The sequence below is a fragment of the Clupea harengus genome, chromosome 19, assembly GCF_900700415.2.
Source record: "Clupea harengus chromosome 19, Ch_v2.0.2, whole genome shotgun sequence".
Classification (NCBI taxonomy): Eukaryota; Metazoa; Chordata; class Actinopteri; order Clupeiformes; family Clupeidae; genus Clupea; species Clupea harengus.
In genome coordinates this window covers 25,917,433-25,935,720 of record NC_045170.1, presented here as the reverse complement: position 1 = coordinate 25,935,720, position 18,288 = coordinate 25,917,433, and the positions used below count along the sequence as shown (strand labels likewise).

At 41.1% G+C, this 18,288-nt stretch overlaps 2 protein-coding genes across 3 annotated transcripts in view; both read right to left on the bottom strand.

Annotated features, from left to right (window-relative positions):
• Window positions 1–1,144, bottom strand: part of dtnbp1b (dystrobrevin binding protein 1b) — a 31,446-nt gene extending 30,302 nt beyond the window's left edge. For both annotated transcript variants that reach the window (XM_031586393.2, XM_031586394.2), the window contains exon 1: window positions 523–1,144. In XM_031586393.2, coding sequence (XP_031442253.1) covers window positions 523–595 — 73 coding nt within the window. In that variant the 5' untranslated portion in view covers window positions 596–1,144. The remainder of the gene's footprint in view (window positions 1–522) is intronic.
• An 8,517-nt stretch (window positions 1,145–9,661) lies between these two features.
• On the bottom strand, window positions 9,662–11,106 carry LOC105910268 (coiled-coil domain-containing protein 42 homolog). Its single transcript, XM_012838974.3, has one exon. It carries the CDS (start codon window positions 11,014–11,016, stop codon window positions 10,114–10,116), a length of 903 nt encoding a protein of 300 aa, XP_012694428.2. The 5' UTR covers window positions 11,017–11,106; the 3' UTR covers window positions 9,662–10,113.
• Window positions 11,107–18,288: the final 7,182 nt, after the last annotated feature.

The following is an 18,288-nucleotide window of genomic DNA, read 5'->3' as shown; positions in this document are numbered from 1 at the left end:
ACATACATACATACATACATACATACATACATACATACATACATACATACAGTACATACACACATACGTACATACATACATACATACATACAGTACATACACACATACATACATACATACATGCAAAATTCGATAGATCTTGCCAGTGTACCTAGAAAAGAAAAACAAACTGATCCAAAGGCACTCCTCACTAAGTTAATGTGCAATGCTTCTGTATGTAAACACACCTTACCCTCCGCAGACACACACACACACACACACACACGCACACAGTCTGGCACCCTTTGCGAGACACCACCGAACAAACACAGACACACATACACATCCTATTGACAGCAGTCATGGAGAGCACACACTGTTAGGATCTTCACTAGATAAAAGGTTAGAAAAGCCATGGCTGGAAAGAAGCAAATCAAGAGAAGACTCTGAAAGCTGAAAGCACTGTAAGACATGCCTACCAGACAAACAGAGGGAGAGAGATCCAGAACACAGAAGAAAAGGGAAGAAAAAGGAGGCACCTACAGGAGTTCCTCTTGCTGCTGTCTCTGGAGCCTGGCGTGGACATCCCGCTGTCTCTGGAGCCTGGCGTGGACATCCCGCGCGGGAGGACAGACCGGAGCGCCGAGCTGGGAGATGTGTGTCTGTGACAGCAGAGAGCAGAGGAGGTGGGAGGGTGGCGTTCTGTTTGTGCGAGCGTGGAAGGGGTCCTCTTCACAGAGCAGCCCACCCAACACTCCTCCCACGAGCAACCAGAGAGCCGGAGCTACACACACTCACACGCATGTCAATGCTCTCTCACACACACTCACACGCATGTGTATGCTCTCACACACACACACACACTCACGCACGTGTTTATGCTCTCTCACACACACTCTGTCAAAAGCATTCACTCAAATGAATACACATTCCCCATTCATACATGAATAGACAAAGCTCAAACCCATATACTTATTTGCGCACACTCTTAGTCACACACACACACTCAAACCAACAGGCTTAAAGACTCACATACACACACACACACACATAGATGACCTCACACTGTCAGGTGCAATGGTAACAGGTTCGCTGTGAAAGCACCGGAGAGCAGTAAAGCCTTCTCAGTTCCGACCACACACGCGCATACACACACACACACACACTGTCTATTTGCTGGAAAGGCTGAGAGAGCGGAGAAGTAGTAGAGGCTAGGGATGTACCACTCGCTGCCTTTGGCTGGGGGGAGACTCACCGCTGCCTGACTAAGCACAGCACAGGTATATGCACACATGTACATGTATATACTGTATGTGTGTATGTGTCTGAAGGTGTACACGTAAAACAGGAGTAAAAAAGAGAGAGAGTAGGTGAAGAACAGGAGAGAAAGAAGAAAAGGAGAGAAAGAGAGGGTGAGAGAGAGAGATGGGGGGAGCCATAGAGAGAGGCAGAGAGGGAGAGCAGGTCCTGCATGCTTCTCTTCCATCATGCTATAATCACATCACAATGGCCAGTAATCTCATTCAAGCTGAGCAGACCTGACATCCAGCACAATGCAGATCACCTCTCACACATATGCACACACACTCAAATATGAACACACACACCACAAACAGAGCCAGCGCACAGATCACCTCTCTATGAACACACACTCAAATATGAACACACACACCACAAACAGAGCCAGCTTACAGCCTTTTTCCCAAAAGGACATTTTCATCCTCTTTACAAGGACCCCTGGCTACACACACACACACACACACACACACACACACACACACACAGTTTGTCTCTTTGTTTATTTCACAGTCATGCACACACAAAGATTTTTGTCAAATGAATTAATTATAATGGTTATGCGTCCTTGTAGAATTATCATACAATTAATTTAGAATGTCTGTTCAAATGTACGTATATCAGGTGTAGAGCTTACAAATTAATTCAAAGCACAAAGTAGGGTATTAATCCTTTGTGATGTTTACAGAGTGTGGTCAGGCTATTGGTCAGGAGCAATGAAGGAACACATGACTTAGAATTAACGTGTTCCTGGGAGAACTTTAACCAAGATCCAAAGAGTCTCCGAAGGTCCATTGAATAGTGGAATGTGTCCATTCATGAAATGGGGTCCTCAGAAGGAGGAGAGGAGTCCCTTATCCCCCCCCGAGGTCCCCTGCAGTAAGATGATGGTAAATGTGTTTTACAGGCAGTCATCTCCCAAGCATTTGTTATTCAAATGATCCTTTTCAAATAAATATCTTAGGTCAAGAGAGGAGTCATTTGTTCAGCTGATTAGGTCTTATTATCCACCAGTATATTTACAGTATGATCACTTGGCAGGTCTTTGCTGTCGACCTGACTTCAAGAGCAGGAGGACCATGAATGAAATTCAATTCTTTAATGAGAGCCAAAGCTGTCCAAGGCGAGAGAGAATAAGACTGACACTGTCTGCTTTTCTTTCCACATGTTTTGCTTTTTAAATCTCTCGTCCTTCAGGAGTGAGTGGTGACAGATCTGATGACACGGTTGTTCGCTGCTTATATAGCATGACAAATGAAGATCAAACAACACAACCATCCCCAAAGCAATTTAGTGCACGAGTCATTCTTCTAGTAGTCCTCTTATCAACGTTTTAATCTGATTTAACTGTTTGATTTTTGAATCATAGCAAGGAGAAAAAGCAAAAATGTGCCAGCATTTCATCTACATCTAGGTAGTAGAAAAGATGCATAGGACATCGTCCAGCTTCATTTGAAATACTGGTGTGTTATAAAAGACTCAGTAAGCATTTCAGGTGAAGCTAAGACAGAAGCAGAGCTGAGAAGGCTGCCTATGTCTAATAATCCTCCATTATTATAATGCTAGGGTAAGTCCGCCAACCATTGCCAGTGCTAGCTCTGTATTTTAAACCCCCTTGGATTAAGAACTGGGATCATCCCCTCCAGTGGAAATGTACACATGATAATCAAGCCACTCGTTAAGCTCAGGTCATTAACATAATTAGACATCTGTGTGTCCCCTGACATGCATAGCATCCTTTTGAACAAGAAGAAGAAGAAGAAGAAGAAGGAGACCCAGTTGCTCTGCCCATCAGAAAAGCTGCAGGAGTGTCAGGACAGAGGGATGATGGATTAAAGGAGATCTTTGTGAATATAGAGCTTGGCCAAATCAAAATGCCTATAGGCTGTGTGTGTGGCTGTTAGAGAGAGAGAGAGAGAGAGAGAGAGAGATGCTGGATATACTGTAGGTATATGTCCCAGGCTGGCTCCCTCTGAAGAGTTGTACATTATTCATGAGACCTGGGATTGACTCATAAGCTCTCTTCTGGCAGGCGTGCGTGTGTGCGTTTGTGTGTGTTTGTGTGTCTTTGTCTCTCTCTCTCCCTCTCTTTATCTCTCTCTCTCTCTTTCTTTCTCTCTCTCTCGCTCTCTCTTTCCATTCTGTTTTTCTCAAGCACATCCTCTGCACCCTCACTGAAGAAAAGCCAAGGCCTCCTCAGAACATATTGTCTGCTCCTACATGTACCAAGCTTTCACATGGTTCTCATATGTGTCCAACATGTAACTGTCTGAGAGGTTTGGTTCTCATACGTGTCCAACATGTAACTGTCTGAGAGGTTTGGTTCTCATATGTGTCCAACATGTAACTGTCTGTCTGAGAGGTTTGGCTGGAGCTTCCACAAGGTTCTCATATGTGTCCAACATGTAACTGTCTGAGAGGTTTGGCTCTCATACGTGTCCAACATGTAACTGTCTGAGAGGTTTGGTTCTCATACGTGTCCAACATGTAACTGTCTGTCTGAGAGGTTTGGCTGGAGCTTCCACAAGGTTCTCATACGTGTGCAACATGTTACTGTCTGAGAGGTTTGGCTGGAGGTTAACCCTGTAAAATGGCCAAAGCGACTGTGTGCAGTTTGTGTGGGAAGCTTCTTTTTAAATGTTTTATCTTAACTTCCCATTGAGTGTAAATTCAATGCATTATTGATTGAGATAAAACCACTAGACACACGAGAGCAGTGTGAGTCTGTTTGTGTCATGGATTTACTTCTGAGAAGGTCTAGGGAAGCATAACCCCAACAATACACATGTTACACTGCTTTGGACATTGCTTAGTAGTTCATTATGTCTGCAGGGCACACAACATACACAGAATGTCTCTCTCTCTCTCTCTCTCTCTCTCTCTCTCTCTCTCTCTCTCTCTTTAAGTAATCTGAGATGGTGTTTCCTCAAGCCGATTTAAACACAATATCTTTCCATCCCTTACAGACCTTACAACGTGAACTTACAGCATGAGGTTTGTTGTTATGTCATGCAAAACACCGGGTCCCGGACATTGCTTAGAGTGCAGTGAATGTGAGAATGAAAGACTTGACATTGTTTGTTCAAGGATATTAAAACTGATAATATTATAATATAGAACAGACATTAATTTTAATGACATATTTATTTATTTTATATTATTTTCCATTATTCAAAACACACCATCAAAGGAAATACAGATGCATTTGTAACGGTGGGGAAGAGTTGACTTTATAGGATATTTATCACCTTGTAATGTTGTAATCACCATAATCTATGTTTTTATATAATAACTCTCGTAATAATGTAACAACTTGCTGAATTTTTCACTGCCTTTTTGCAAAGGTGTAGACACCACAGGTGATACTAAGGGACCTTTATCAATCATTCTATAGACCCCTCAGTCTGCCCAACACGCCCCGAGAAAGAAAAGAGAAGAGAAGAAGCTGGAGGAGAGGCCACAGACAGGACTCAGGAGGTCAAATGAGATCACAACAGCCGAGTCAGAAGAGCTGTTCTCCCCCCCTGCAGGTAGAAGGGAGGCAGGGGAGATGTGCCCCGCTGCATTATTGATGCTTTAGAATAACACACAAGCCTGTGCGCGCTGACCTGCTATGTCCCGCTCCGCTCACCAGACACTACACCCAGGAGAGATCAAAGAAAACAGAGATAAAAAGATGGGGATGAATAGGTTAGGGGAGAGGAGAGGGGAGGAGAAAGGTGAAAATGCATGAGAGGAAGCAGAGTGCAAAAGAGGATGGAGAGAGAGAGAGACAAAGAAGGGGAAGAAGAAGAAAGATGACAAGTGTGAAGATATAATGGATGTAAAAATGGATGCAAAGTGAAGTCGACAAGCCACAGAAGTTCATATGTTTGAATAGTGCTTTATCAGGAACCCCTGCATCTGTGTATCAAAACCCCAGTTCATATGTTTGAATAGTGCTTTATCAGGAACCCCTGCATCTGTGTATCAAAACCCCAGTTCATATGTTTGAATAGTGCTTTATCAGGTACCCCTGCATCTGTGTGTCAAAACCCCAGTTCATATGTTTGAATAGTGCTTTATCAGGTACCCCTGCATCTGTGTATCAAAACCCCAGTTCATATGTTTGAATAGTGCTTTATCAGGAACCCCTGCATCTGTGTATCAAAACCCAGTCATATCAACTGTGCCCTTTTGTACAGCAGATCATTGGGGACTGGGTTGTCTGTTTTTAGCTATAGACAGTACCCAAGTGAAGGATTTTGCATATCTGTATTTCTACTGTTTTTGATGTCATGGTGTTTTACTCATTCAGCAGAACTTCAGACACAAAACGAGTGATGCTAATCACTCCAGATGCCGGCCCCAAGATAGAGTGAACACCCATACCATTTGTGCTTCCCTTCAAGGACATGCATAACTGCTCTATGGAAAGAAAAATGGCCTGAAGCTTGTAGATTGCAGAGCAGAGATTGGCTTGAATTTATGGTTGTCTACATACAGTACGTAATTCACGAACACACACATGCATACATATACAAGTACTATCTCTTCTACACACACGAACATACACACACACACACACACACACACTGGGGAGTGCAGAGAAATGTGTGTCCTTGTTCTGGAAAATCAATCAGCAGTGCTCAGCCTCCCTTTGAAATCTACATCAAAAAGCTTGGAGTTCTCCGAGTGTTGGAGGATAGACTAAGCCTGGGGGGTGTTGTTTTATTTGTTTTTAAATTAAATACACAGAATTCAACGTTGGGGGAGGGGGAAAGAAACCCACTGGCAGAGTCAAGGGTACCTCTTGGTTTGGACTGAGGACATTTGTTTCAGTGTGAGCAGCACTGAAGAGAAATATTTCTGTCAAATTATGAAAGTTAATAAAAAACATTCATGAGTGTGTGTGTGTGTGTGTGTGTGTGTGTGGTGCTATAACTGACATGTGAGAGAATTATTCAGTCTCTGTAGCTTGGGTGGGGAGGGTAGGGGCAGTATGATGAATGAGTCCCTGGCTTCAGGGCCTTAGTGGCCCGCCACACGTGCCATGCACTGTACACAGGAAACTCACAGCATTTACATTATGCATAATACATACCTGTAGTGGCATACGATTCATAGTTAGACACTTTAAATATATATTGTAACAGATAAACATTCATTGTCATAAGAATAACTGAGCTGCTTCAGTCAATATGATGAAGTTGCCACTATAACAAAACTGAGAAATATGTATTGATAGACATATGGTCAGATCATTTTAAACCAATTCTACTGTTCACCTTATTGCCTTTGCTAAGATATTAATTTCACTGTCATAATCTATTGATATAATGTTGAGAACAACAAAGTTCGAGCAGATGATGTGAGAACATTGAAAGGAGGAAAGGCTAGGAGGCAGAGACATCAAGTCTGAAAAAACAAAGGAGGCACCCCCCTCCCAGGGAGAGGGGGAGATGAGAGGCATTTGAAACAATGCCAATGGCTGATTGTGGGTCAAAGAACATGAGTGTAAACTCAGGTGTTAATGACGGCCCAGCCAGATTGAGACCTTTAACATCTAGGCATACTGGTGGAAAAATGTGGTTGCTTTGTTATAAACCTGCGAAGCCACAAGATATTGACCAGTGGTCATATGGACATGCAGCATCCGAGTAAAGCAGGGATGAGCACCTGGTCCAAGATCAACCGCTTGCGCAGAATTGATCAGTTGCACCCATATGATGGTGTTTCTATGATGTGCACTGTGTTAAACAACCAACAGCCAAGGTGAAATGAGTCGAATTGGGATAGTGCATGGGAAGCTCTCCTGGAGTGGATCCGGAGTGCTACTGATAACACATTGGAGTTTGGTCTCTGCTTGTAGGCAGAAGGTTGGCAAGACTACAGAGGACTTTGCTGAGAGATATGCTACAACCTTTGAGACATTCGGGCATGAGCGGGATGACAGGGGAGAATATTGGGACTAATAACAACGGTGCCTTGAAAGCAAACGTCTTGCAGAACATTCTCCCTGAACTCAGAAGTGTTGTTAAGTTGACCACGCCTAATTGGGCTGATGTGACATTTACTTTACTTTAGATCAGAAATGTGAGCATCCATGGCCCAGACACAGATCTAGAGTTCATGCTTAGAAATGTGAAAGTCTGCAATCAAGGGGATCCTAGAAACATCAGAACTAGGAAAATGGAGACAACTAGGGATGCATGTCATAAATGTGGGAAACAAGGACACTGGGCTAACAAATGTCCTCTCTGTGGTAAGAGGAAGCACAGCTGTAGGTTTGGGGGGCCAGGATGATTGGTGATTTGGCCATGATCATTTCCAGGACATTTACACCCAGAACATTTACCAGTTTATTTCCTATGACGATGACTTTGAATATGACGAATGCGACCTACTGGAACATAAACATAAGGTGAATTACTAAACCAGTTGAGGGTCAATACTGTACAGAGATGACTAGAGCAGTGTAGATGGCCCCAGTGGTGACAACACAACCAGAGCCATGTGACGGGGGAAATACTTAGAGGCTATTAAAGGTTTTTACACTTTTACCTGAGAACTTTAGATTTAGAACTTGCCATCTTAGCTGCAAAAAACACCAGACCTGAACATTTTGATGTTTACACTACACTTGGAACATTTGTGATTATTTGTATTCTTATTCTTATTTGTGATCATTAATGTAGTTTGATTATGATCAAACGGGGGACTGAAGAATATTGGAAGAATACTATTCCCCTTCCTTACACACACCACCATCCACCCCCCCAGACACACACATTATGTTAGGTTGTGTATTCTACCTTTCTATAACTGAAATGTAACTTGTATTTTATGAGACATAAGGGGAAGGACATCATACAGAACACAGAGAACATAGGTTCTGCTGTGGGTGTGCCTTGTGGAGACACCGACCGCTACGTGTGGTGAGAGAACGGAGCCGGGAGTGCCTCTGGGACACTGAGGAGACATCGCAGCCTTTGAAGACAAGGCCAACACAGACGAGACACTACACTATGGACCATATCTTCTCATCATCTCTCCTTCTGCCTCTCCATTGCAGCATGTTGTGTGTGTGTGTGTGTGCTCCTGGTAGAATATACAGAATAAACTGACACAGACAGGCATTCCATCGAGTCCTTTGCTAAATCACTCAACCGCAACTAACGCCAGAGATAAAATAGAGGTATGTTATACTATAGATCGGAACACAGCGATCTTTCAGTTCCCGTACCCACCCAGATCCAACAATCTTTCAACAGTCAAAGACCACCTTCCAAATGGCAAAAGCCTAAGCTGCGAGCACCACAATTTCAGTTTACCCAGCAGGGTCTTATCAATAGGACTGATAGCCTTAACATTGAATCCCCTCAGATCTAAAACATGTCAGCGTGGAATTGTACATCATCCTTTTCAGAACGGATTTCTGATCCTTTTCAAAACCGCAGTATGGCGGTTATTGTTGCAGCCCTGAGTCAAACATTTATATTTACAGAATACAGTGAGATGCAAAATGATGTCTCACTTAACCTTACCTTCCATGATATTTTAATCTTAGGATAGAATAATACTGGGGAGGGGGTTGTTAATAGTTCGCAGTCACACAAAATAAACATTCAAGATGTACATTGGCACATTATATGGCACAGATGTATTGACACATTATATGGCACAGATGGGCAAAAAACTGGAGATATTAAAAAAAAAATCAGCAAACTGGTTAGGGACCTGAATATTGATGTTGTTTGTATTCAATTCAATTTTATTTCTATAGCGCCAAAACAATACAATTGTCTCAAGGAGCTTTACAGAGCCCAGTGCCTGAAACATCCCTTAGAGCAAGCACAATTGCGAGAAAAAAAAAGTCCCTGTTCAGGGAGAAACCTTAAGCAGAACCGCGGCACCCATCGGCTTGAGGCCAGCCAGGTAGAGATAGCTGGGGGGGGGGGGGGGGGCAGAATGGGAGGGGAAACAACAAGCGGTAAATGTACACAGCATCCACGGATAGATGAACACAGCATACATGTGGTAGATGTACACAGCATACATGTGGTAGATGAACAAAGCATACATGTGGTAGATGTAGATAATCTTTGGAGAGACTGGTTCATTCTAACACAGTTGGAGTTTTAGCCCACTGTTGGAGACTCTATCGGTCACGCTCACATTCACATGGGGATACAGGAGAGAGTTAGACACACAACTCCAAGAAATCTTTTTTTGATAATTGATTAATCTGTCGATTATTTATTCGATTAAACGATTAGTTGTTTGGTTTCTAAATAAAATCATTTATACATTTCAAGATTTAGGGTTTATGCAGTAACCACAATCACACATCCACTTAAAACGAAACAATTCAATGTTAAGCTTTGTGCAGTATCCAGGTGTTCTCCTATCCCATTGTTGTTTGTTGTGCAGTATCCAGGTGTTTTCCAATGCCATTGTTGTTTGTTGTGCAGTATCCAGGGGGTTGACCTCCATCCCATAAAAATGTCCAGCAATGTCTCACCAAGCAAAACACCCAGAGGTTTTTTTGTGGTCTGATTGTTGTCCTACGCTGAACTCACACAGTGACCGTTCGGTCCTTGAACACAAATCCTATTACATCATTTACAAAAACTGCATGGAGCCAGTCATAAAGTGTGCACTTGAAAAGAAATCATACCTGTCTGCAGTTTGAATACAGCCTGAAATGCTACCATTCAATTGTGTAGCACTGGCAAAAAATCAAGACATACCCTAGTTAAGAAATATACAAAACTACAGATACAACACTGGGATGTGTAGGTTGCCTTTGGGCTATGGGCCAAAAATATCATGATGGTCAATGACTTGGTAATTGGATTAAAATCTACTATCACCTGTGATATCAACCAAGTCCTGAATGAAGAGATGTATCTTTTCCAGTTGATCCACGGTGTCCTCTATTTGCACCCCCTCTTCTTTGCCAGTGTCCCCACCAATAAAGTGATATAGGTTTAAAGTGGCAAACTTGATCTGGCCCAGCATGAGTGTCTCCTTAGCCGCTGTGGCCTGGATGTGATTCCAGGTATACTCCCACCTGCATGCTTCTGAGAGCACACTGTCCAGTTCAGTTTGCCGTTCTGATAGGGTATTATTTAGCTGGAGGAGGACAGAGTTCTGTTCATTAACATAACGCCTTAGCTCAGTGCGTTCTCCTTCTGTTTTAGTGTCTGTTCCTCTTCCGTGTTCTTGCAACTGGTCACGAGTCACGAGAAGGGTGTCAAAACGACTAATCAAATGAGGGATGTCTTCAAACTTTTTAGACATTTTACCAACTGTGGCAAGGAAGAGATGATAAACAGTTGCTCTTGTAACTCTGTTTTGAAGTTTCTCTCTTCTGGAAAGCAAAATGCTGTATTCCTGTTTCAAATCCTCTAATTCCTTCTCTTTTTGGGCCACCGCCACCCTCTGCAACTCCGCTTTTCTGATGCCTCGAGATCGTTTAGCATCATTCTCTTTGATGAACTTGTCAAATTTGAGTAGTGCTTCCTTCATTTTCTCTTCCTTTTTCCACAAGTTCTCTTTCCTTTCTCTGAGTTTTTCACAGACTCCATCAAATTCGTGTCGCTTAGATTTTAAAGACGCACCCACAAGATCTACCTCTCGTCTTTTTTCCCAAAATCTCGTGGCGCTGCTGTTTATGTTTTGCCGCTGCACAGGTAATTTCAAAATGTCCTCTTCGAAAATGAGTCGAAAGTAATCCTCCAGATTGATTTGTTCCATTATCTAGAGGAAACTTTCTTCAGACCGTTGAGTTCTCTCAGGCGCTTGTTTGGTTTCTTGTTACTAAAGTAACACGATTCAAACCTGGACGATACTCATAGTGCCCTCATGTGGTTAAAACTAAAACGACAAGTTTCAAACACTCACACATAGCCTACATTCTACTACATACATCACTCTACAAATACGTGAAATACGGACAAGTGAGACATCTGAACATTTACATGTAAAACACATAAGGCTTGGGGAGTAACTGAATACTTAAATTACAGATACTTTTACTTTGCTTAAAAAAATTGGATTATTAACAGGATTACACATTTTTAAATAGATTTTAAAATAAAGAACATTATACCATCATACACATGCTCACTTTACACTGACTAGGCCTATCGCACATAACAAAAGAAGGAATATAACAGTAAATAGTCATAAGACAAAAAACATGAGCCTATATTAGACAGGAACTTATTTAACTTAACAAAAGGAAACGACAGCTCTGAACAGAATAACGCTGTAGCCTGTGTGTCGATGGAAACGTTGCTTGATGTTTAATCTGCGCCTTTTGTTTTTTCAGAAGAAGCACGCAAGTCACTTACTTCTGACCAATGACGACACTAGTCGACCTGGAATGACTGAACAGTTTGGACAAGAAGGTTTGCATCCTCCCTTCAAACTAAATTTGAACAAACAGGCTGAATTTACATAATGACAAGCAAACACACTGAGCAGAGGGCGCGTTTAATTATTAAAACTTGGTTTTCACATTTTCTTTTCTACGGTTACATTGTGCTGTTGACTTACAAAATACACCATCTTATTGATGTTTCTTTTCTGCGGTCTTCATTTCAACATTTGGCATTGAGGTGATCAAAAAAGTAGTGGAAAGTAATCAAGTTACATGAATTTAATATTGTGATACTTGGATTAGGTTAGTGAATACAAATTTTAACAGGTAATTAGTTATTGTATCGGAATACATTTTTAAAGTAACCCTTCCACTCCTGCTCATACATGTGGAACACTCACCCATAAGAATTTGAAAAACATACACATATGAAACTTGAATGTCCCTACATACACTTGAGGTATTCACATAAACATAAAAAGCTGAACATTCACATGTAATTAATAGGCTCTATTTACAAGTTCACAGGGTGCCTGAGTACTTTATGCAGAGGGCACTGTTATGGGTTCAATTAAGAGCTCCCAGATATAGTGAAATACTCATCCACATGTGAAACACCTGCCTAGTATTTACAGCAACAAAGTGGGGGGGAACCACCTCCAAACCTTATGATAAAAACACTCCATTTACCACAATTACAGCTTTGGAATTCTGTCAGTTTTAAACTGTATAATGATCTCTGTAAAAATGTTTACATGAAATATGACAAGGATGATCGTTTTTAAAATTATTATTCATAGACATTTTCACACACACACACACACACACACACACACACACACACACACACACACACACACACACACACACACACACACACACACACATCCTGTTTTGCCCCATGTCATATGTGGTCTTGTGCTAAATAATATAATGCAACCTAGAGAGTTTCTATCCTTAAAACACATATTGCACTGAAATCAACAGATAGTACAGTTAGTAGCATTTCCTTCGATACCTCTGTTGGATGATAATTGTTTTGCCCTTAAATGACTCCCAAACTTCATGTTGACAAGAAAAATGATAATGTACTGAGTAGCCTAAGGTGTTATATTGTCGGAGTTTGATCCCTGCCAGTCATTAGATGGTAATTAGATGGTCACAGGGATGTTCACCAATCTGTAAGAGATTAGTCTGGTCTCTAGTTCCATCACTAGCTGCTAGCATGCAGCCCTGTGTTGGGCAGTCTGGTGCAGATTACACTGGCCTTTCTGTGCTTGGTATGCAACTCACAACGGCAGTGGAAACAGACACTGAGGTTGTGCCTTGAACCCTCACCATGGCCCTACACACTCCACAATAAACACTCATCTGATTGCTTCTTAAAACAAGATCATATTAAACTACACTATAAGCATGCTTAAAGATGCTGTATGCAGCATCCTGACCTCAAATAGATTGGAGCTTGTATTCACTCCAAATCCTCCCTAACAAATTAGATGTAAGTGAATTTAAACTTAATCCCTGTATGCCACGAAGTTCTGTTTCCATCGAGGCTCTAGTTTAGTAGTTACACATGTCCACAGTATGACGTTACCCAAGAACCTTCTTTTAAACAGATGTGTTACTGTAAGATGAGATGTTGGTCACATGGTCCCCATTACATAGTTCTCCATATGTAGGAGGACCAGGGATTAGTAAGAGATGGAGCCAGGAATGACCTAGGTCACATGATGGTTGTCAGATTCTGGGGCTAGGTTTAATGAATGGCTTGTTTTATGATGAAACTACAATGGTTAGATGCAAAGAAGGCAAACTGACCGGTGCATGCACCAATGCAGCTGATGATGCTTGTTCAGAAACAGGCTGGTCTGTCAGGTAGCAATGATCTACAAACTGTCTACAGCTATGATTGAAGCCCTTTTTCTCAGACGGGTTTAAATAGACTGAGTTTATTGCCTCTAAGTCTAGTAAATCAAGTTACATCCATTATACAAGCAAAGGTGATCACGACATACTGCTAAGCTTTACACAAATGCTCCCTCTTCTCTCCCCCAGCCTAGAAAAGGTGAGTACGTTTGCTAAGTGCCATTCTCGAAAAAACAGTGCAGATTTAAAAATGAACAAATAAAGCAATCCCCAGATTATCAAACTGAACTAAACTAACCTAACGGTCTTCAGAGGCATACCACGCCCGAGGCGACTTTGAACACTGACCTCAGAGTTCCACAGTGAACCAAAGATGCAGCCAACTGCACGAGCCTGAAGTGGCCCCCACCCTAGGATAGCCTGAACAACAAACGGTGTCACATGTTTGCAATGCCCCATCTAAAGGTAAAGGTCAGGTATTTAGCAGACGCCTTTAACCAAAGGGACTTTCATGGGCACCCTGCAGCTCACCTAGGGGGCAGCTAACCACTGTACCACCACCATCCATCACACACTGATCTGAAATCTAGTGTAAACATTGTTAGACTATTACAGCAGGAAAGGGTGCTTTTGAAAGGAATATCTACATCGGCATATAAGGCCTAATTTCTGCAACCATCATGTTTCCATGCGATATTGTGTTAGCTAATCCTAAACATGTTTAAAGGCAAAGTGTGTAGTTTTTAGTGGCATTTAGTGGTGAGGTTGCTGAATTGAAACCAGCTGAATACAAGTGTTTACAAGCGTGTGCAAGTACCTACAGTGGCTGTCAAATTCAATAAAAATGTGAAAAACCCTATCTCAAGTCAGTTTTTTGGTTTGTCCGTTCTGGGCTACTGTAGAAATATGACAATGCAACATGGTGGACTCCGTGGAAGAGGACCTGTTGATAAGAAGGGCTCTAAGCTAATGAAAACAACGATTCATAGTTACAGGTAATTAGACACTAATGAAAACATACTAATGGATATTATATTATATTTCTACTGAAAGAGTATGCTGTTCTTGGCGAATCCTTGATGAAACGCCAATGTTGGTTCCTTGGTTTAAGTTAGTTTGGAGGCAGTAAAAGACTTGAAAATAATCAGTTTATTCTGACGCGCAGCCCAGTAAACTCGGACGTTACAATCACGAGTCACGAGAAAACCTTCTTGTTTCATCTTCCTTCAATGATCTTACAGAAATACGTAGGTAGAATTAACATATCAACACAATGGCATAATTCAATTATACACAGGTATCTGTCTGGAGGAAATGTTCCTGGGCCCTCTGGTAGGAGGGGTGTTTAAATAACTGTTTGGGGTCTCTGATGTGTGGGTGAACTTGATGTCTTTCCATGGGGTGGAGGTGTGTCAGGATGAGGTCTATCTAGTTTATGCTAGATAGAGGTGTGAATACTAGGCAGAGGGGGTTTAGCTTGACCATGGCCATCTAAATGTTAATATGTCTGGCTCCAACCATTTTCTCATGGCTGTAGACAAAATCCAACAATCAAGTCTAATGGCCTGGCTCCAAAACCGCCTGAGACTATGTGTGGGCCTGTTGATGTGAAATCCATCAAAATCTAACACAACTAATAGATGCCAATGAAAACTTTACCTTTAAAAGGCTAATTCATTATTAGAAAACCCTTCCGCAATATATATATATATACATATATACAGTATATAAACTGTATAACGAAATGGCCATCATTGGGCTACTTGAGTATCCGCAGCATCAGCTGGCAGCTATTTAATACTACCCATAAACACCAGTGTCATCATCAGCAGTGAAGAGGCTCTGAAACAGTGGCGGCTCCTCAAAAGATTCTGGGGGGGCAATTTTTTTTTATAATGATTAAGGTTTGTCCATAAAGGCGATTTGGGCGACGCACTTTTTTGCTTAAAAAAAAAAAAATTGTACATACAAGTTTTTTATTTGACTTTTTTTGCTTAGATTTTTTTAAAGTTACCGAGAAATAGACACTGTGCAATGTAAACATCCCATTATTGTAACTGAAAAATACATCTGAGGGGATTTGCGAGGTGTCTGAGCCAGCTATCTAATGTTGGCATACTACTACCCACAAGGTAACAGCGATATATTGACGGATTGACGGAGTCAGATAGTTAAAAAATTTGGGAGGTGCACATCAGGCCACGGAGAGGTGCTCGGAGAGGAATTGCAACATTGGAGAGGGCTCTCTGTGTCTCTGTGTCTCCAAAAAAGGACGACCATAAATCTGCCTTTATACGCTTATACGACCTATTACGTATGACGGAAGCATGGTGGGGCGAGCCCTCCCGGAAGCCATAAAGAATGCATTGAGAGCCCTTTTTGATGAAAAAAATGGATTTAACGTGAGAGTCAATAAGAGAGGTCAGGGGCGATTTCCATTATGCCAAAAATCATTTGGGACCATTTGAAGCACGACTTTAGCCTGATTGGAGAATGACACTCAGAAGCAGATCAGACGGTCTAGTGGTAGAATGGGACAGACAAAAAATAACTCCTTCTCCTGTTTGGCAGTGCGTCGCCCAAATCGCCCTTATGGACAAACCGCCCCTGTATGGAATGCTGGCATAGTTTTAAAGAAAAAAACATATCCGAGACTGGCTTCTGAAAGAAAAAGGAAACTGATACTAGATTGAAGATGAATGAAAATACACTCTGACAAGGGTATGCTCCACATCTGTCACAGAACGGTCAACACCAACTTTAACCAGGATATAGAAGCAGGGGAATTTGGTGCACAACTGTGCAGGTAAATAAAAACACTAGAACCTCTAGTTTGAGAAACAGACTAACAGGTCAGATAAATTGAAGTTAAGGTGTTTGGATCACAGACAAGAAACTTCATGGGAAGCAGAACAAATGAAAAGATGCTTTGATGAAAAGAGTCCTTGACCCCAGCTCTAAAGCACAGTAGATGAAAAGGGATTGGTACAGAGTCAAATTTGTACAGAGTAAAAGGAATCTTTATCAAGGAAGGCTATAACTCCATTTTACCATAATTCCAATAGAGAACTTTTTGATTAAACACATTTTCAAGTAAAAATAATTGTTATTTCAAGTCGAAAGCACAATTTCTAACTTTGTCAACATCTTATATTTTCTATGTAATCAATTCATTTTTAACTTTATTTGAGGGATAAGAATATGAGCTTGGCTGGAACATCATTTTTTGTAGATGTGTTGGGGCAAGACCGCTTTTGAAAGCAATTGTTAGGCCAACTTGTAAAGTGAAAGTAAAACTTAACAAGAAACGTTCATCGCAGACATTCTGCATTCGGTACATGACAGCGATATCGCTCCTCATTTGAAACGTTTCCCATCTTTTTCCGCTCGCTTCGCCCAATTTGCTCGTCTACATCACAATCGCCTGCCTCCAACAGAAATTAATATAATACAGGACTTCGCTTGGCTCGCTTCGCTGCCATATCAGTACCAGATACGAAAGGAAACTGTGACTATAGCTCTTTTAAAATTTTGAACCAGTCAATCAATTCCTTTTTAACTTTATTTGAGGGATAGCAATATGAGCATTTTATGGGTGATCACAGTATTAGCCTGTTTCTGGGCACATCCAAATATACTCTAACTCTATTCAATATAGGCCCCAATGCCTGCAGTCTGTGTATATTTTGTATTATTTTCTGCACATCTTTATGGTCCTTCCAATTGTAGGTGTTTTTCATGGCGCTTCCACACATCAATGACCAATGTATATTTTAATTGTATCATGTCATAGGCTACGGTTTTAATTCATAGTATTTCACTTATCCTAAACCAGTGTGTTTTTTATGTATAACTGTTGGCTTAACCTAACCTCGCTAAATTGATTCCGCTTAAGGACAACCGACGACGTTTCCTTTGTGGATGTATTACTCATCATTGGCTCATTCTTCATAAACGTCCGAACAGAGCACATCATAGAAAAGCGTTTCTCTCGGCTTGCCCCTTCAATGTGTTGGGGTAAGACCGCTTTTGAAAACAATTGTTAGGCCAACCTTGTGAACTGAAAGTAAAACTTAACAACAAACGTTCATCGTAGACATTCTGGAAGCTTTGTCTATAGCTCTTTTTAAAAAATGTAACCAAGCAATCAATTCATTTTAAACTTTATTTGTGGGATAACAATATGAGCTTTGCTGGAACATTATTTTCTGGGTGATTCCAACTACAGTAATTTTGTATATATTTGTCCTTCCAATTGTAGGTGTAAAAATAATTGTTATTTTAAAGCAGAAAACACCATTTCTAAATGTGTTTATGTCTGATATTTTCTATGTAACCAATTCATTTTAAACTTTATTTGAAGAGATAACAATATGAGCTTTGCTGGGACATGTCATATTCTGGGTGATTCCAAATGTTTATATTAGCCTGTTTCTGGGCACATTCAATACAGGCCCCATGCCTTGTATATGTTGTGTTATTTTCTTCAAATCTTTATAGTCCTTCCAAATGTAGTTGTTCTTTTATGACTCTTCTACACCTCAATATCCAATGTATATTTTCATTGTATCATGTCATACTGTTTTAATTCATAGTATTTCATTTATCCTAAACCAGTGTGTTTTGAATGTATGGGCGAACTGTTGTACAACTGTTGGCTTAACCTAACCTCGCCTAATCGATTCCACTTAGCGACAACTGACGACATTTCCTCTTACTCATATAATTGGCTGATACTTTATAAACGTCCAGCCATAGGACATAATAGGGAAGTG